This window comes from Mytilus edulis, chromosome 3 (assembly GCF_963676685.1).
Source record: "Mytilus edulis chromosome 3, xbMytEdul2.2, whole genome shotgun sequence".
Taxonomy (NCBI): Eukaryota; Metazoa; Mollusca; class Bivalvia; order Mytilida; family Mytilidae; genus Mytilus; species Mytilus edulis.
In genome coordinates, this window is record NC_092346.1 from 96,041,298 (window position 1) to 96,062,810 (window position 21,513).

The window sequence follows — 21,513 nt, forward strand, 5'->3', positions numbered from 1 at the left end:
ATAGGGTACCATGTGGCCTTCAATAATGATCAAGAACACTTGCCACATAGTTAGCTAATACAGGCTATTTTACAAGGACATAGATACTTTCTATGATTTCTTACAAGTGGCACAACTTGTAATTGCGTCATTGAACAGAACAAATACCCTTGTGAATATACACATGTCAAATTGGAAATGGAAGAAAATGTTCTACTATTAACAATATGTGGCACCACTTACCTATTAACTGCAACAACGATGAGAACAAACACTGTCATTGAGGCACAGACAGCAAATAGGAAATGGAAGGAAATATATCCTACCATTAACACTAGGTGGCACCACTTGAATTCTAATACGTCACTTGTAGGTTGGCCTGAAATAAAATGTTGGACTAAATTCACTACAAAAACATTTATATATAATAAATATCAGTAGTTCCCAATTTAATGATCTACTGTACTCTGGACAAGTGAGAGATTGACCGATCATAAAGGCTGTCAATTGTTAAAGACTGAATGTTGATAACAAATGGATTTTTGGTTGCTGTCTCATTAAGTTAACTTTAATCCCAATATGGCAAATAAAGATGGTATTGAAAAAGGCCATACAGTGACCTATAGTTGTTAATTTCTGTGTCATTTGGTCTCTTGTGGACAGTTGTCTCATTCACAATCATATCACATTTTCCTTTTTATATTAAAGAGAAATCAGATGTTCAGAGACTTTAAGCTTAAGGATTGAATTTGCAAAAAAAATATTGAAACTTACCAAATTTAACCATCATTCCAAAGGCAGCTATAAATAGTAACAAGACAACCACACCAATTACTGTAGCCATGAATGGAATAGAAAAATGGGATGGTTGTTTGGAATCTTTGGTTGTTGTAACTTGTCCTTGTGTAGAACCTAGAAAACAACAATAATTAACCTGACAAGAAGTTAATTTACTGTTAATATCTCAAACTTGAATACATTAAACCACCAACTAAAGTAAGCTGTGCATACAAATTGTTATTGTTATCAACACCTAATGCATATTCAGTCAAACCTGTATTTAGAGACCACTCAAGGGAGAAGGCAGAAGTAGTTCTTGACTACAGGTTCCACAGTTTAAATAGAAGAAAGCATTTATGTAACAGTATTACTTCTCAGCTTGAGAAAAGACTCCATCACAGATTTTGATACTTTTAAATAACTTTAATTCATTGTTCCTTATGACTGTAAAGAAAAGTTTATTTCTCTAGCCTTGCTAATTATACTGTATGATTATCAACTTCATCATCGTCATTTTTGGCAATTGTTGTCAAAATCATAAAACTGCCAATATCAAATACAAGTGGTCGTTAAGGCAGGTTTGACTGAAATAATATACAAATCTAAGTTACATAATAACAAAAAAAATAATTTTTAGGATATTAAAATTTGATGCCTAAATAAATGAAACAGCCATACCTGACGAGTAAACATATTTTCTTCCTGCAGGTTTAAAAACAAACAACTGATGTACTGTATCTTTGTCCTTGACACTAAGTGCGAATTCCTTGTCAAGATAACTCTTGTCCCCAGTGGGTACAGCAAAAGACAGTTCAAAAGTTTTAGGGCACCTGACTTGAGCTACAAACTGGTACAGAGGTTCAGTAGGGTATCCTGGATCTGTCAAGTTGATACTTAGAACACCTACGAAACAAGATAAAGAAGTTATAAACATTTTCTTTCTTAAAGATATTTTCCATTTGTACAAAAAAAATCTAAATCCTTCTTTCATTTTCCAGCCATGTTGTTCGTTTATGTGTTAAATATTTGTTTTTCTTTCATTTGTTTTTTTTAATATAAATAAGGCCGTTAGTTTTCTCGTTTGAATTGTTTTACATTGTCATATCGAGGCCTTTTATAGCTGACTATGCGGTATGGGCTTTGCTCATTGTTGAAGGCCGTATGGTGACCTATAGTTGTTAATGTCTGTGTCATTTTGGTCTATTGTGGACAGTTGTCTCATTGGCAATCATACCACACCTTCTTTTTTATATATAATCTCATTGAAAAGAGACTTTGTCAAATCCAAGGAAGATCTGAAAATATATATCTCATATGAGGGGTGTTAGGAGGGTTCCTGATCCCGAAAAATCCCTGGCTTAAAAACACAAAATCCTGAGGTCCTGAATTTAAATAAATTTAAATCCCGACATCCAGAAATTCGAAAAAAGAATTCCTTGAAAGGGTCAATCCCGAAATCCTGAGCTTAAAAACACCTGATCCCGGAGTCCTGATAAAGGTCCTTTCCCCCCTCTCATATGAGATTGTGTTAAATGATTTACTGCAAAATTCATAATCATTAGCTTATTTGACCCCTTCCCCATCCCTTCCATAAAAAAACAGTATAAAAAAAATATTTTTAAAGAGAATAAATTGTACATAAGTTATCTCTTCAATATAAACATGCCTGGACATTCTTTGATTTTTCCAGTCACATTCATGACCCAGTGTGTTGTATTATGGGTAATGTTTCCCTGGAGGTGATTAAACACAAGTTTAGCCATAGGGAACAGTGACTCCAGGAGAGATTTGTGTCTATTTACTACAATCCTAATACTTGGCAGGTCTGATGTTCCTTCTGATGATATAGCATAGGAGTGGTTATCATGGAGGAATTCTACCAAGCCTGGATACTGGTCAAATGGTTCATCAATTCCCTTGGCCATCATTATGTTGTCTAAAACTTCATCCTCACAGGAATGCTGGGCTACAAGATATCATACAACTCACTTTATGTACAATTAAGGCTATTAGTGCTCATAACAATCAACTGGATTTTAACTGACAAACTTTATCAAATCCTTAAAGTACAAGAGCCTCTTTCTCGACTTCAGTGAAAAGTCTCACTGATCAACTCAAGTAATCTATATGTCCCCATCTTCCTTGACCAATAGAATGAGTTTCTCTTTAACCCCCATTTCTATTGATAAAATTAATAATACAGACATGAGTGTAAAGGAGTTCAAAAGGACAGCTTGCCAACATATTTTAAGTCACCTGGTCATAGAGGGTTTATTGGAATATTATGCAGGTTCAATAATCATATGACTTCTTTAAACTCATTGTTGCTGTCCATTGTTTAGAGATACTCAAATACATTCTTATTTTGTATGGAATTCATCTTAAATTTTTTAATGGCAAAGGATATGATTCATGTTGGCAATTAATTGGAGCATTCTATAATCAATTGCTACCTATTAAATTATATCAATGACCCTGCAAGATCAAAAACCCACTGACAACAAGACAAGATCTCCAATTAACCTTTGTTAGAAATGGAAAAATTTTACAGGATCAAGAAAAATTAATCATATTTCTAGACGACAAGCTTACCAAATGAGCTAGATGTGGTGCTAAATGGAGATTTCGGTCTAACTACAGCAGAGGTCTGTGTGATCAGTGTTTTCACACTAACATCTCCTTGTTTATATCGTCCAGCTGCTACTTGCTTTGTTACACTGGACATTTTGACAAAGTCTGGAATTTGTCTGACCTTGGAATCAATATCAATGTCAACAATTTTATCTCTAAAATAAATAATTGAAATATAAGTTATTACATGGTGATTTCTTGCTACTAAAACTTAATGTAAAAATAGTCTGCCTACAAATTTCAATTTTAATGCAGCAGTTCTTATAAACTTTGTGATTTTGTTTTCAAGGACACACACGAAACATATATATTTCCTCATCAACTTCTTAGTACATGTTATGGGTATTATTTTAATAGTTTTATTTGTATTATAGTTTTTCAAATAAAATGTACCATGAAAATAATAGTGCTTCATCAATAAATTTGGTATTTATAAAAGTTCCTGTTATCACTTAATATCCACAATCTTTTTAATATATTGAAATAACACTATATTAAATTAAATTAAAATATTAATGCTAAAAATCAGTTACTGTTAATTCAGAAATTAATGTGTGCATTTGAAATCAAAATTTTAGAAGAAAAATATAGATATATGAAACCGACTCCCGAATGTGAGTTCTTTTTATTATTGGGAATCTCAATCAGTAGAATTATTTGCATTTATAAAAACCTCAAAATAATTTCTTTAGTTACAGTATACTTTTGTGTACACACCCATAATGCATTTTTCCTGTTGTAATCCAGCTTCCATCACTTTTTACAATCAAAGTCTCTGACACAAGAGTCTCATAGTAGTTTATGACATTGTAGACCAACTCCATTACTGTATCATTGGTCACTGGGGTCATGTGACAATATACATTGTTTAAATTATCATAAATAGGTCTGAGCTGGAATCCAAGAAGATCACCAACTAAACATCTACAAAATAATAAGTAATCAAATCATTATTATAAATGGTCTTAGCTGAAATCAAAGAAGATCCCCAACTAAATATCTACAAAAAAATAGTAATTTGTTAAACTTTTAAAAGATATAATACTTTGTCTTAGGTTAGATGACAAGGTATAAAAAAATAAAACTTAACTTTTGTGCATAAAAGGCACTTTTCTGGATTTACTATCATCAGGAATGCTCAAAGCAGAATATTGAAAGCCATGGAAGTATCAAAACTAAAACAGTTGAAGAGCAGAGCTATATAAGACAAAACAAGTGAAACTGCGAGCTACTGCTCACTGATGATACCCCCGCCGCAAGTGGATAATATTAATTGTGTAAAAATATGTAAGTGTTCGGTAAACAGGAAGTTGTCGAGTGATGAATCTGAAAACGCATCACACGGTATAGCTGACTTATATTAACCCTTAAACCAAATTTCAGAAATCCTTGTATTGTAGTTCCTGAGAAAAATGTGACGAAAAATTTTCAACTTAACTATCATGTGTAAAATCAAACAAAGTGTTCGGTAAACAGGAAGTTGTTGAGTGATGAATCTGAAAACGCATCACACGGTATAGCTGACTTATATCAAGCCTGAAACCAAATTTCAGAAATCCTGGTAGTGTAGTTCCTGAGAAAAATGTGACGAAAAATATTCATGGGACAGACAGACTGACTGACTGACAGACTGATGGACGGACGGACGGACGGACGGACTGACTGACGGACTGACGGAAGGACACCAGACATTTGTATACCATAATACGTCCCGTCAAAATTAGTATAGGTAAAACAGTATACCCCCCTTTTTTTCAAAGCGGGGGTATAATAAATAATTACCAAATACATCTAAGGACCAATTTGCCTGAGGGTGTTAGCTGAGAATTAGTAATTAACCAATTTTTTGTGGATTTACCAGTCAAATTGAATGTTTTATTGTCTGTAGTTTCAAGTAAGGGATTTTTTTTGGTATCACATTGGTCTGAAACGATAGCTCATAATAACACACTGATAGGTAATACATGGAACATATTACTGTTTCAAGGGATATAACTTACTGTTCTGTTTGACAATGGTAGTCATGGTATGTCTCACAGAGGTTTGTACAATTAGAATCAGCACAGCATGACATACAAAGAGGCAACCGAGGGGATCTCCCATTATCCTTGTCTGTTACACCACACTCTCCCCCTTGTAACCTCATCTTCTTTGCACATGTCTTCGTACAGTTTAGGCAAGCAGCATTCTTAGATACACAACTATAATAGAACAAGATCAAGATTACTTTAATTTCAAGATTAAGGTTATTACAAATTATCATTTACTAGACAATATTACAGGAGATCCCACATGTAGCACAATAAACATAAAATCTTATTCTGTTTAGACAGTGTTCAGATATTTTTTATTAGAGGAGATCCCACATGTAGCACAATAAACATATTAAAATCTTATTCTGTTTAGACCGTGTTCAGATATTTTTTCAACGAAGATAGATAAGTTTAAGGTCTTCAACATGCTCACTTTAGACTTAAAATATTTTAAATTATGCAATTTAAAATATTATCAAACACCTTATTTAAATTTGTGCATAATTAAATAAATTATAGTGTATCCTTTATTAGTTTATTGGTGGTCAAGTGGAAGATGAATTTCACGATAACTTTTCCTTGTAACATTATGGTTTTGCAACCATTCTATCTATTCTTCCTAGTGAAGCAATAATAGATATAAGACAAAATAATTAACATATAAATTTCTTTGTAATGGACTCACTTTTCCTCTTTTTCTATCCAAATAGGTGTACTGCTACCAAATCCTGATCTCAGTTCAAATATATTAGTAACAGGTCCAGGCTGGGAACAGTAGATATATCTGGATGTATGCTGCTTATTAGGAAAGTTTCCATGTCTCATGTATGTTTCACATGGCTCTATAAATGTTTTTCCTCCATACATCTTATTTTTGTATGTTATATTCTACAAAATTAATTTAATCAATTAAAGATTACAAATAAAAGAGGAGCTTAAAAAACTTATCTTTTATTTGGCAGTAACAATCTATATATTCATTGCAAATTGGTATTATATTTTGCTGATTCTTTGAAAGTTTCTTTGACAACATACATGCACCAAGATGTGTCATTATGGTCCGAAAGTGAAAGTATAGTAAAAGATATAAAATCTCACATAAAATGGTCTTGTCAAAATGGCAGCATGATATGGTCAACAAGACAGGATGGCAAATCATTCTCACATAAACATGGTCATGTCAAAATCGAATATGCCCAGTTAGAAGAATGATGGAACAAGAAAAACAGTAGGTATTTTTAAGTTCTGGGCTACAACAGAATATATACAAGAGGCTGTCACAACGACAGCAAACCGGATTTATTAACATTTATTTGTGTCCTGGCAATATCACAAGAACCATTACTGATGAATGGTGAAAGTGAAAATCGTCAATATCAAATTTGACCTCCATTTTGTCATCAGTATCAACATATTAAAATTTGAAAAGCTTAGATTGAATGGTTCATGAGTAAATGCAACAACCTGAATGGAAACGCCATTTTACGATCTTTCAAGAACCATAACTCCTGAACGGTAAAAGTTAAAATCGTCATTATTGAAGTTGACCTCTATTTTGTCATCCGTAACAACATATTAAAATTTCAAAAGCTTTGGTTGAATGGTTCATGAGAAAATGCACGGACACGACGGAAAACACCATTTTTCAATCTTTCAAGAACCATAACTCCTGAACGGTAAAAGTCAAAATCGTCATTATTGAACTTGACCTCCATTTTGTCATCAGTAACAGCATATTAAAATTTCGGAAGCTTTGGTAGAACAGTTCATGCATAAATGCACGGACACGACTGGAAACTCCATTTTTCAATCTTTCAAGAACCATAACTCCTGAACGGTAAAAGTCAAATTCGTCATTATTGAACTTGACCTCCATTCTTTCATAAGTAACAACATATTAAAATTTGGGAAGCTTTGGTAGAACAGTTCATGCGTAAATGCACGGACAACTCCATTTTTCAATCTTTCAAGAACCATAACTCCTGAACGGTAAAAGTCAAAATCGCCATTATTGAACTTGACCTTCGAATAGTTGTCAGTAATAACATATTAAAATTTTAAAAGCTTTGGTTGAACGGTTCATGAGTTAATGCACGGACAACATTTGATTGCCGCCCGCCCGCCCGCCGTACATCCCCAAATCAATAACCGACATTTTTGTCACAAAAATCCGGTTAATAAATCATTATTTTGACTGTAACTGGACAGGTATGTTGTAACAACTTACCTGTAAATCAAATTTGCCTAGCTCATAGTATGATGGAACAGGATAAGGACAGTATTTATCTACCAGTTCAGGACTGCCATTGAATCTATCTAGTTCATTATTTACACTATGATCTACTGGCTGCAGGAGGATCTGTGGTTTAAAGTAGGTCACAGTGCCCTTGATGAAAAATCCTGAACCTGAAATAGAGCATTCTTTGTTCTAAACTAAGATTCCAAGTAGGCATGGTTATACCATATTATAAACACTTGATTTATTTGTCGTAAATATTTGTTGTTGTTAGTTTAAATCATTACCATGTTTTTACTTTTTTGTTTTGTTTTTTTTTTAATTTGAAAACACCATAAAATATATTTTAGGACTATCATCCCTCCAGCTCAGGTCGAATGAACTATCCAATATGAAGTCAACTTTGTTTTCTTCATTTCTCCACATTTTGGAATTATCAAACTTTTGACATCTGTCATAATAAAATATTCTAGTTCTACTTAATTCCTATATATCATGAGACTATCATGCCTCTAGCTTAGGTAGACTTACCTCTGTCAATATGAAATCCTCTAGTTCTACTCAATTCCTCAGAATTTACTAAACTAACATCCTTCATGTTTTCTGCAATGATATTACTGCTCACTGATGGAAATCGTAAATCTCTTCTTTCTATTGAAAAACAAAAGTATATATCATTATATATTTGATGGAATACATCTTTAGTTGTGAGTGTATTCTTTATAACCAATTAATACATTTTGTAGAAGAAACCACCTTTTTTTCAGTTTTGAAATTACTCTTAATTGTAAAGTTATGATTATTGCTCTTTCTCAAGATTCTTGTGAAAGAGTTTTTCAGTAGTTTAATAAATTAATTTTTTGTAGGATTAACATTACATACCTCAAAGAAAAAAGATTATGGTTCAGTACATATTCTTTTATTATACTTCTAATAATCAAAGTGCTTGTTAGCACTGGGGGTAAAGGTTACTTTATTTTGTAATGTGAACTTATATCTCAACATTGCATTGTATTAATCTTAGGAAAGCAATTAGGGTTTTATAATTGTAGTTGAGTCTTTTTTTCAGAACAAAAAGATTCATACACCATGTACTTCTCTAATTTTCAATTAAAAAAAGATGGCATTATACATACACATCATTTCTAAATTTTAATATCTGATTATAAATCTTGTGTATCATTGGTTATAGACCTACCTCTACATTCTCTATCGTCTACATCAGTACATCTTTTGAATTCGTAATCGGCTGCTGTACATTTCTTTGTACAATCTGCAAATACATATTTTATATCCTTAGTAATGTTTATCTGAGGCAAACAATTTGATATGAAAACTTTAAGAAAATATTATTCACAGAATAATTCTAAAACTTTTGAGAACACAATGTAATTGAATTGAATACATTATAAAATTTGTGAATTTTTCAGGACTTTATCTTGTAACCATCTATATTCAGTTAAAGTAAAGTTTGAGAATTGATTGTCAGGCCGAATATAAATCACCATGAATTATTCTAGATAGATAGTTTAAACAGCTATATCGATTTTGATGCATGGCAGGATGAAATGAAATGTGTCATCTATGAGCACTGTACTATAAATAGGTTACCTTTACATTCAGCATTCCCCAGAGATGTACACTGTCTGGACATGTAAGTCCCTCTCGGACATTCCTTTTTACAATCTGATGAAAGAAAAATATACAGTATTACAATCTCATTTGCTACTTACAAATATATTTAGTCTCATAGCACCACACCAGTTACTATAATGCCTTAAAAACCAACCTTAAGCAAGCTAGGTGATTGTAAGATAATTGATGCTACTTTTGAGCTCTCTGTTGGGTTTATCTACCGTGAGTGATAATACTGATAGTTTTAAATTATGTGTAACAAGAATGTGTCCCCAGTACACGAATGCCCCACTCGCACTATCATTTTCTATGTTGAGTGGACCGTGAAATTGGGGTAAACCCTCTAATTTGGCATTAAAATTAGAAAGATCATATCATAGGGAACATGTATACTAAGTTTGAAGTCGATTGAACTTCAACTTCATCAAAAACTACCTTGACCAAAAACTTTAACCTGAAGCGGGACAGACGGACGAACGAACGAACGGACGACGAACGAACGAACAGACGGACAGACGAACGGACGCACAGACCAGAAAACATAATGCCCCTCTACTATCGTAGGTGGGGCATAAAAACATTTCTTTGAAGGACACAAATAGGTTGTAGTCATTGAAATAATATGTTTAAAGTTCTGCAATCAAAACAAATTGTTGCTTTGTGGTTACTTAAATCTGAAGTACTTGAATTTAGATTTATACCATAGATTTTTCATGAGATTATCCAAGAGGCACCACACACTTTGTCAAATCTCCAATCCCCACAAAGTGACAATAGAAGCTGTCTACAACCTATAACCTTTAGTAAAACTTACTTAAACAGATTTTCTTTTGATTCTTCCCACATGGTAAGTCTTGATAAGTTCCTTCTCTACATGGGGCATCACAAGCTAAAAAAGACAAATTCTGTGAATAAAATCTTTGTCACTGATATATATTAACATTTGACTTCTCAACCATCAGATTATATGTTACAGTCAATTTCTGTAAATGAAATTAAACTTAATAGTTGATCATTCAGACTGGACAGGTCACCCTTGGGATAGGTGAATTCCCGTATCCCGAAAGGGTCAATCCCAAAATCCTGAGCTTAAAAACACCTGATCCTGGAGTCCCGATAAAGGTCCTATCCCCCTCAATAAAGCTAATAGAAGAATCAGTAACCTATCATAACAAGTTTTGTCGTCTCTGTAATACCTCCCTGTACAGTGACATTGGTATGTCCCCTCCTTATCAACAACAAATTATCAATAAAGTTAATGTAAGAATTAGATACCTACCATAACAAGTTTTTCCATCTCCGTAATACCTCCCTGTACAATGACATTGGTAGGTCCCCTCTTTATCCATACAGTCAGCATTCTCATGACATCTATGGTGAACTGATCTACATTCATTTACATCTGAAAACATCACAAAAATAGTCATTGACATTTTAAAGGGACACAGGATGTTGATTTTCAAAATAAATATAAGTTGAGCTCCAAGAAGTATATCATTCACTAACCTCATCACAATACAAATACAATATCAGTGTTTTTTTCTGAACAGTGAAACACACATTGAGAGTGATCATAAAACTAACTAGACAAATCCCACCACTATCTAGTCTAAATATTTTCTGACAAACGCAGCAGCCATTATTTTCTTAACAGTCTTACACAATATTTACCTTGACAAACTCCAGCACTATCCAGTCTATATCCTTTCTCACAAACACAGCGGCCATTATTTTCATCACAGCCATGCTTACATTGAGATGCATCACACAGAGTAGAATTTAACTTCCACAAGTAAGGATCGACCATATCTGAAAGGAAATAAGCATAAATTTAGATAAAAAACAAAGCACCTCCAGGTTTAGTCTGAACTGTATGCATGTTGTATGTCCAACACAAGGCTGAAATACCCTGTTGAGTTGTTTGAAGACTGTTATTTGACATCAAATGAATTCATTAAGCAAAAAACTTTTTAACAAGTTACAAAATGAGTAACATGAAATGTAATCAATTTTGATTGGATTAGGTATAGCTTCAGATCTTTGAATTTCTCAATTTTTTTTTTTATAACTGAACAAGACTTGCTATAATTTATTTCTTCTTTTGGTAATTGCATTCAATGACATATATCTACCAAACAAAAACATCCAATGCTTTAGTTAACAAACTATTTTACTGAATTCAATCTAAAGCTTGGCTGGTAGAAAAACATTTTGTTACTCAAGAAAACAGCACAGGGATATAATTGTATTTCATGAGAAACAATATTAATATTTTATAAAGATAAGTTATATATTAATATTTTATAAAGATAAGTAAAACAGTTATCACAGTATTCTGTAGCAACATATTTGCATTAACTTCAAAAAGTATAAATTCTCAAAATCCAAATTTCTTATAAAAAAACCAATACATAGCAACAATGTGTCCATATATAGTACACAGATGCCCCTTTTGCACTAAATTGTTTGGTTCAGGTAGCATGTAAAAAAAATTTAGGCTGGGATTTCCAAGGTAGGCATTTTTTTCCAGCATGTACTAGTATTCCGACATGGACAGTGTTCAGGATGACCCTCTGACAATAGTTATAGCACAATGTACAAAAAATAGTGTTTTACACCTACCATAGGACTGTACATAAGCATACTGCTGATCTAATACATCTCCAGGTCGGTCTTGATTGAAATAGACTTCAATATCTTGTTGAAGAAAGTTCTTAGGAGCATACACAGTTATATGAACCTGGGTCTGTGTTGATGGGAAAGCACTATAAACGGTTGTAGCAAGGCTCAGAATACTGAGAGAACATATAACAGCCAAGTGTAATCTGAAATCAAGAATAATTCATCACCAAATAATAAATATCTCTAGGAATTATATGTCACAGTAAATCTCTATCACTCAACATCTAGTGGAAAATATTGCATGCATATTCAGGTTGATAAAACATTTATAAAATTACACATTCTGTTTAAAATTTTAGTTTTTAACTGGTTTTTTTTTCATTTACTGAACCCTATTAACTTGGTGTAACTCAAACCATTACCATGAAAATGGAAACACTGTTTACATGTTAGGTTTGGTAATTTTTTTTTATCTCAAAAGTAAAGTTTTATTGGTTAACATTTTAAATGCTGCCCATATTACTTTATTAAGACTTACTGTTTAGGTTTAAGTATGTGTTTTTGTTAGGCTTACTGTTTAGGTTTACATATGGGTTTTTGTAAGACTTACTGTTTAGGTTTACATATGGGTTTTTGTAAGACTTACTGTTTAGGTTTAAGTATGTGTTTTTGTTAGACTTACTGTTAAGGTTTACATATGGGTTTTTGTAAGACTTACTGTTTAGGTTAAAGTATGAGTTTTTGTTAGACTTACTGTTTAGGTTTAAGTATGTGTTTTTGTTAGACTTACTGTTTAGGTTGAAGTATGAGTGTTTGTTAGACTTACTGTTTAGGTTGAAGTATGAGTTTTTGTTAGACTTACTGTTTAGGTTGAAGTATGTGTTTTAGTTAGACTTACTGTTTAGGTCTAAGTATGTGTTTTTGTTAGACTTACTGTTTAGGTTTAAGTATGTGTTTTTGTTAGACTTACTGTTTAGGTTTAAGTATGTGTTTTTGTTAGACTTACTGTTTAGGTCTAAGTATTGGTTTTTGTTAGACTTACTGTTTAGGTCTAAGTATTGGTTTTTGTTAGACTTACTGTTTAGGTTTAAGTATGTGTTTTTGTTAGACTTACTGTTAAGGTTTACATATGGGTTTTTGTAAGACTTACTGTTTAGGTTAAAGTATGAGTTTTTGTTAGACTTACTGTTTAGGTTTAAGTATGTGTTTTTGTTAGACTTACTGTTTAGGTTGAAGTATGAGTTTTTGTTAGACTTACTGTTTAGGTCTAAGTATGTGTTTTTGTTAGACTTACTGTTTAGGTTTAAGTATGTGTTTTTGTTAGACTTACTGTTTAGGTCTAAGTATTGGTTTTTGTTAGACTTACTGTTTAGGTTTAAGTATGTGTTTTTGTTAGACTTACTGTTTAGGTTAAAGTATGTGTTTTTGTTAGACTTACTGTTTAGGTCTAAGTATGGGTTTTTGTTAAACTTACTGTTTAGGTTTAAGTATGGGTTTTTTTCTTCCTCCACCAACACCTCTAGAACCAGGTGTAGTCTTTAACTCTTCCTTCTCTTTAGTAGAGTTCTCCTCTTTTGATTTTAACATTGCATATTCTCCCTTTTCAGGGGACTCTTCATCATGGTCCCAGGAAAATCTGTGTGGAGGACAGTACGCTCTAGGAGGGGGCAGGGGTAATTTTCTTTGTGCTGGATGGACAGGTTTAAGTGGTGAGAATGGTGACTCATCCCCCTGGGAATAGGGAAGACTTTGTTCAGAAGAGATCCCAGAATCACGGTGAGGTGATGGAAACTGAAAGATACGATCCATGGTGTTGGTTGGAGAGATTGTCAAACCAATGTATGTTCCACCTAAAGATAAAATTATACAATTACTAATACAGTATAAAGTAGACCAGACTGTTAAGGAAAGAAGTGTTAAATCAAAATCAATACATTCTTAATAAAAAAAATATCATCAGAACTTAGTCATGAAATGAGTTTTGTGTGATCATAATGTTATGGAAATTATTGTGAACAAAGCAATAAAATATAAATGATAAAATTAATTCATTCATTGATTCTTGAGCAAAAACTTTGGCACCAATTAACTTTCGTGTTTGCGCCAAAGTTTACCAATTGTATCCTTGATGAGCAATCAAAACAGAAGAAAAAATTCTTTTATGTTTCTCCTACATACACCCACATAACTCAAATTTAAAGTCTGTAGAAGCATGAATTAATTTTTGACACCAAACTTACTCAACATATCATCATCTACTGGTACACTAAGTCCACTTAATGCACTGAGTGGTGGTGGCCTCATTTTGGGTGATGGTAATAAAGTCCGAGGACTATACCCTGGTGGCATCTTAGCATAGGGTGGGGGACTAGGCAGAGGAAGACTAGCTTCTGACAGACCATCAAGATCGTTCTCCTTCAAAGGAGGAATTTCCACATCAAAATCAAAAGCATCATCATCAAGGTTTTCTTGGTATGGACTAGTAGGACTGAACATTTCTCCACTACTGTACAGAGATATAGAATTGTCACTTAACACACTAAATCTTTGAGAGTTTATAGTAGAGGTTCCTGTTATATTTAATTCAGCCTTGGGAGATAGTGGTAAAGTATTATTGTAATTGTATCCTTCCAAAACTGTTCTCTGCAGTGAACCTGAAAATAAAGTACAAATTCATTATTGGGTTGTTAATAGCCACTGTTTCCATTTCAGAGTAGGATTATTATTTACTTAAAGTCCCCAGTCAGAAGCCTATAATTCAGTGGTTGTCGTTTGTTGTTGTATAACATATTTGTTTTTCTTTCATTATTTCATATATAAATTAGGCCTTTAGTTTTCTTGTTTGAGTGTATTACATTTTATCATTTCAGGGTCTTCTATAGCTGACTATGTGTTATGGGCTTTGCTAATTGTTAAAATCCATACCGTGACCTATAGTTGGTAATTTTTGTATCATTTGGTCTCTTGTGAAAAGTTGTTTTTTGGCAATCACACCACATCTTCTTTTTTTATATTACAACAAGTGATAAGGAATGTTATTTTGCATTCAATAATATCTGCATATTTATATAAAATATGTTTGGTTATCATTCAAATTTCAAAGAAAATTGACATCACACTTTTACACTCCATAAAATATAAATAAAACATTAAAAAAACATACAAGAATAACAATGGTTAGAGTTTCTTAACATGGTACAAGCACATGTCTTCATGCTTTTTTGTTATTTGGAGTTTTATTTTTTTCTGGCAATTCTTTGCTAATTATCTAAATCTTATACCTGTTTCTGGTTTACTTTTATGTCGTTTCTTCTTCAGGGATCCAGTAAAGGATGTAAGAGGGATGTCCATTGGATTACCCTGAACAGCATCTAATTGATCAACAGGTGTTAGTTTCTCAATGGGTGGTCCTGTTGTTGCTTTCAGTTCTATATACCCTGAGGAATCATCCAAATTGTTCTGTTCACTGATATTCACTTCTGTTGGAAGTTTAATAGGTGGAGGTTTCTTAGCTTTGGCATAAATATATGATGGTGACTTTCCTCTTTCTACATAAATAGGTGACTTTCCTCTTTCTACATAAATAGGTGACCTTCCCCTTTCATAATGATTCGGTGTACTAGATTGTTCAAGTTGATTTTGTGTTCCAGACTGTTCATAATTAGTTGGTGTTTTTGTTTTTTCAATGGCATTTGGGGATTTAGGTCTTTCCTGTCTTATGGAGGACCTAGAATGATTTGATCGGAATGAAGCTGATCGTTCAATGTGAACTGGAGTCTTAACTAGTTCTTCTCTGGGAGAAAGTGTTGTCCTTTTTATTTCATCTCTTGTTACAGGTGATTTTGCCCTTTCAATCTGTACCAATGATTCTTTACTGTTCAATATTTTCTCCACTTTTCTATCTCTATTGGCATGATAGTCATCATGCATTGGATTAACAAATCCTCTCGGTGGAATATTATGAGCCACATATCTTGGACTACGAACATTGAGTTCGGTATCAGAATGAGCCACAGGCAATGTCTGAAGGGCCAATGGATTATAGGAATACAAGTCTCTACTCTGATAGGAAGTTTGTTCACCAAAACTACGACTACTCTCCACATGTTGTTTATTTTTCCTTCCTTTCTCCTCCATACTTTGAACACTAGTTATATATGTCTTTTTTTTACCAGGTTCTTCCCCATCTGACTCATCACTAGATTCCCCTGGGTATTCCATAACTGCATCATAAGATGGGGGATCATTCAGTGAAGGATGACGTTTCCGTCTTCCATGGCGTCTCATGTGTTGTTCTCTATACAATCTTTTTGACGGAGGTTGATAACGACGTTTTATTGTCAGCTTATCATCAACCTTTTCATTGTCCTCATCACTGTCATCTTTACGGACAGGCTTTTTTTTCTGTCTTCTAATTGGCTATTACATATAAAAGTAAAAAAAATATAAATTATAAAATTGAGAATGGAAATGGGGAATGTGTCAAACTATATATAAACTATATACGACTGCATAAAAACATATCATAAAATAGCTAAATGTACCATATAAACACTTTTTTTTATTTTGTTTGATCAAAACAATTATCAAAAATTTCAACAGATTATCATAATTGCAACTTTGAAACTTTTACACAGGTTAAATGTTTTTCTAAACTAAAACAACCTTTGTTTTTACATTAAATGGGAGACAACTCTTGTCAACATCTTTTTTTTAAAAAGAACCATTTTTGTGTAGTTATACAAACTTATTTTCTTAACATGCACAGCCTTCAAGCTGTAAATCTATGAATGATATTCTGTGATTTATGCCCCAGATCTCGATAAAGTTAGTTGTTAAAAACTTCTGTAGTTGGATTGAGATACTAGACAGTGACAGACTCTCATGGGTAGCCATGGTTGTTAAACACAGTCATAGCAGGTTAACATATGGGGCAAATTATTGAAAAAGTTGCTTTCTAAAAGTGTTACTAGGTATATCAGGAACTTTGGTTAGAGAGCTGTGATAGCAAATGTATTTTCTGCTAAAAAACAAGCAGAAGAAAATTTTGATATTAATTACTTTTTTTATACTAATACATTCATTCAAATACTGACTACTGTGTCGACTTCATATCTGTTGATGAAGAATCTATGTTGACCTCTAGGGGTCTTGTATTTTTTGATGTTTGGTTGTATTTTTTAATTTACATTAATCCTACATCTCTTTTGATTCTCATGTTTTATTATTTGACTATGTTAAGCAATAAACTACTAACCATTCCATTTTCATCTTCATCTTCCTCTGGAAGATCTGGTAAATCTTTGCCATCATCTATCATACTGTCTCGTCCATGGTCAGACTGTATCAGTAACTCTCCTGCTCCTGATGACAGACATTCACTGTTTCTGGACCGAAACATCACATTCCCATGACTATAATAGTCTCGCTGGAGGTCAAGGTACTTCTTGGAACAATACCACCAGATTGCATAAGCAGAGGCCAAGATGATGACAACGCATGTTGCTATGGTTATTATTACAAATATCCATGGTAACGTTATAAATGAAGAAGATAAATTGTTTTCATACTGAAATACAAAAAAAATCATTATTTTAAAATCTTTCCACTGAAAAACAATAAACTCATTTAACTTAGACACATATCAAATGTATAAGCATAATTATTGCACTATTTTTCTAAATAGAATACTTTATATTTTCCCCATGGTTCTATTCCTGATATTTTTATTAAGTGGTTTGCATTAGTTGCTGTCTGCCATACTTGATTTGCGTTTATTGTTTTGTCATAAATTAGGCTATTGGTTATCTTGTTTGTCATAAAAACTTTTAACATTTGAACTGATCAATCACAAACAAATATTTATAAACCATGCAATGAAGTCTATATAAGGCCAGCCAAGTCATAAAGATGCTATAGACTTAGAATAGTAAACCAATAAACTATCTAACCATGCAATTGAAGTCAATTTGAATAATGGAAATGTCATATGAAAATTTAAGACCATCAATATATATTTCCAAAAAACAAACATGAATCTTTCAACTAATGTTTTATAAAAAAAAGTCCTTTTGTTACCATGGTTACTGTCGGATAAGGATAGTTACATTTTTTTCTTCAGCAACATTTTTCAAAAGTAAGACCCTTAATATTAGAATTATCCAGGACCATGCATATGTTATACTAAGAATTAAAAATATCGTGTGTCTCATGATCAGAATCTTTAAAACTTACCACTTGTATGAGTAGCCTCCCTTTGCTCTCTGTAACATCTGCTGTGACAGCATAAGCTTCTTCTATAGATGGTGCTGTTACATTTAACAAGACTTTGAAACCATCGGATTCTTTGAAATCAACAAAACCCTGTAAAATATAAGTAAACATAGTACTCAGTATATACAGGTAGCATAATTTTTGTAAAATAAGGAGTGGTCACCCTTTATTGGAGAAACTGAGATTCCATTATTGAATCTTGTGCAATTCAATATTTCTCAACTCTTTAAAGTTAAAAATTAAAATATTCTAAAAGCTTGGCAAGCCTCTCATTTAAATTTGCAAATTGAACTGTCTCTAGAGGACAAATGTTGTATCACAATTGATGCTGAGGTAGAATCTATATTTCTGTCATACACCTGTAGTATAACTTTTAGTTTGCTAATAGTTATTGCCTACTAAATTTTCTGTTGTTAGTTGTTCTACACTTGCAGAGATTCAAACTCATGCTATTGGGATATTTGAGACAACACTGCCTGCAATGTGTCCAGCACTCTAGATTCCTTGGCCACCTAGACTGAACTAAAATTCAGCTTTCAGTGGCCTAATGTTTACTTTCTTCAATAGTAATATCTAGAGTTGTAATACAGTACATGATATATAAGGTATAGAGCAATGAATTTTAAGTTTAATTCTGTGCACATAAAATAACCTTCCACTGTAACACTGTGAAGTGAACAAACATGGATGGTTAATTATCAGTTTGTCCCTGTAAGGAAAGTGTTAAATCTAAAAATTTGTCTCTTCAAAGACTTTCCTTACATATACTAGAGAAGTTTCACAAAGACTTCAAATTTATTGACTTGAAAATCAACTTATTCATTACAGTTGTCAGTGATTAATTAAACAGGTTTGACATGGAAAGTTACATAATTAGTTTCCAAATGAATGAACTGAGAAAGTGATAAAAGGAGTGATGTGACATAAGAATTTGTAACCAATGATTTAGGGCCTGAAATTGGCAAACTTTTTGTATATACAAATATCTTAAATTTCATTAAATTGGCCTATTTCCAAAAACGACATGTACTTTTAAATCAAAGACAACTTTTATGTGAATTTATGTGTTGTTTACTGTCCAGCAAATCAAGGAGCAAGATAACATACAATCATAGAATGTTATATATTGTAAGCAAGGATTCAATAAAGTATTGCAAGATCATGATGTTTCACTTGCATAGAACACATGCAGTGGACACATGTAGTGGACACATACAGGAATTTCTGCCATTTACAGCTAATTTCATAAAACTTTGTTAGGCTTGCTAATGCTCTGTTTGTATAAATGTTTATTCAAGCTTTGTAATTAAGGGGGCTTGCAGGTATAAATCAATTTTTTTTTTTAATATAGGATTTCGCTATATTTTTTTATAAATGAACTTTTTTTTATACTTAATAGAACAAGAGGCTCTAAAGAGCCTGTGTCGCTCACCTTGGTCTATGTGCATATCAAACAAAGGACACAGATGGATACATGACAAAATTGTGTTTTGGTGATGGTGATGTGTTTGTACATCTTACTTTACTGAACATTCTTGCTGCTTACAATTATCTCTATCTATAATGAACTTGGCTCAGTAGTTTCAGTGGAAATTGTTAAAAATTGACTATAAAGGACAATAACTCCTTATGGGGTCAATTGACCATTTTGGTCATGTTGACTTAATTTTAGGTCTAACTTTGATGTACATTATTGCTGTGAACAGTTTATCTCTATCTATAAAAATATTCAAGATAAAAACAAAAACAGCAAAAATTTCCTTAAAATTACCAATTTAGGGTCAGCAACCCAACAACAGGTTGTCTACTTCATCTGAAAATTTATGGGCAGATAGATTTTGACCTGATAAACAATTTTACTCCTGTCAGATTTGCTCTAAATGCTTTGGTTTTTCAGTTATAAGCCAAAAACTGTATTTTACCCCTATGTTCTATTTTTTGCCATGGCGGCCATCTTGGTTGGTTGGCCGGAGCAATGGACACATTTTTTAAACTAGATACCCCAAGGATGATTTTGGTCAAATTTGGATTAATTTGGCCCAGTAGTTTCAGAGGAGAAGATTTTTGTAAAAGATTACTAAGATTTACTAAAAATGGTTAAAAATTGACTATAAAGGGCAATAACTTCTAAAGGGGTCAACTGACCATTTCGGTCATGTTGACTTGTTTGTAAATCTTACTTTGCTGAACATTATTGCAGTTTACAGTTTATCTCTATCTATAATAATATACAAGATAATAACCAACAAGTGAAACTGCAAGCTACTGCTCACTGATGATACCCCCGCCGCAAGTGGATAATATTAATAGTGTAAAAATATGCAAGTGTTCGGTAAACAGGAAGTTGTCAAGTGATGAATCTGAAAACGCATCACACAGTATAGCTGACTTATATAAATCCTGAAACCAAATTTCAGAAATCCTTGTATTGTAGTTCCTGAGAAAAATGTGACGAAAATTTTCAACCTGGCTATCAGTGTAAAATCATACAAGTGTTCGGTAAACAGGAAGTTGTCGAGTGATGAATCTGAAAACGCATCACACGGTATAGCTGACTTATATAAATCCTGAAACCAAATTTCAGAAATCCTTGTATTGTAGTTGTTGAGAAAAATGTGACGAAAATTTTCAACTTGGCTATCATGTGTAAAATCATACAAGTGTTCGGTAAACAGGAAGTTGTCAAGTGATGAATCTGAAAACGCATCACACGGTATGGTTAACATATATAAATGTTGATACCAAATTACAGAAAGGGTGGATGTGTAGTTCCTTAGAAAAATGTGACGAAAATTTTCAACTTGGCTATCATGTGTAAAATCATACAAGTGTTCGGTAAACAGGAAGTTGTCAAGTGATGAATCTGAAAAAGCATCACACGGTATGGCTAACATATATAAATGTTGATACCAAATTAAAGAAAGGGTGGATGTGTAGTTCCTGAGAAAAATGTGACGAAAGTTTCATGGGACGGACTGACTGACGGACTGATGGACGGACGGACTGATGGACGGACTGACGGACTGACAGACAGAGGTAAAACAGTATACCCCCCCTTTTTTAAAGCGGGGGTATAATAATAAAAACAGCAAAATTTCATTAAAATTACCAATTCAGGGGCAGCAACTCATCTTGGTTGGTTGGCTGGGTCACCAGACACATTTTTTAAACTAGATACCCCAATAATGATTGTGGCCAAGTTTGGTTTAATTTGGCTGAGTAGTTTCAGAGGAGAAGATTTTTGTAAAAGTTAACAGACGATGACAAACGACAACGGACGACGGACGCAAAGTGATGAGAAAAGCTCACATGGCCATTCGGGCC

General features: G+C 33.0%; 1 protein-coding gene across 1 annotated transcript in view; it reads right to left on the reverse strand.

Annotated features, from left to right (window-relative positions):
• The window catches only part of LOC139517881 (uncharacterized), a 47,458-nt gene that overhangs the window by 9,075 nt on the left and 16,870 nt on the right, over positions 1–21,513 (reverse strand). The window contains exons 3-23 of the mRNA XM_071309368.1: positions 18,151–18,279; positions 17,174–17,485; positions 15,198–16,335; positions 14,157–14,570; positions 13,391–13,766; positions 11,917–12,119; positions 10,966–11,103; positions 10,574–10,696; positions 10,109–10,183; positions 9,271–9,345; positions 8,858–8,932; positions 8,191–8,310; positions 7,651–7,829; positions 6,109–6,311; positions 5,391–5,591; positions 4,108–4,314; positions 3,352–3,545; positions 2,426–2,725; positions 1,438–1,662; positions 754–891; positions 223–358 (exon numbers count right to left, since the gene is read on the reverse strand). Of these exons, the coding sequence (XP_071165469.1) occupies positions 223–358; positions 754–891; positions 1,438–1,662; positions 2,426–2,725; positions 3,352–3,545; positions 4,108–4,314; positions 5,391–5,591; positions 6,109–6,311; positions 7,651–7,829; positions 8,191–8,310; positions 8,858–8,932; positions 9,271–9,345; positions 10,109–10,183; positions 10,574–10,696; positions 10,966–11,103; positions 11,917–12,119; positions 13,391–13,766; positions 14,157–14,570; positions 15,198–16,335; positions 17,174–17,485; positions 18,151–18,279 (4,961 nt within the window). The remainder of the gene's footprint in view (positions 1–222; positions 359–753; positions 892–1,437; positions 1,663–2,425; positions 2,726–3,351; positions 3,546–4,107; positions 4,315–5,390; positions 5,592–6,108; positions 6,312–7,650; positions 7,830–8,190; positions 8,311–8,857; positions 8,933–9,270; positions 9,346–10,108; positions 10,184–10,573; positions 10,697–10,965; positions 11,104–11,916; positions 12,120–13,390; positions 13,767–14,156; positions 14,571–15,197; positions 16,336–17,173; positions 17,486–18,150; positions 18,280–21,513) is intronic.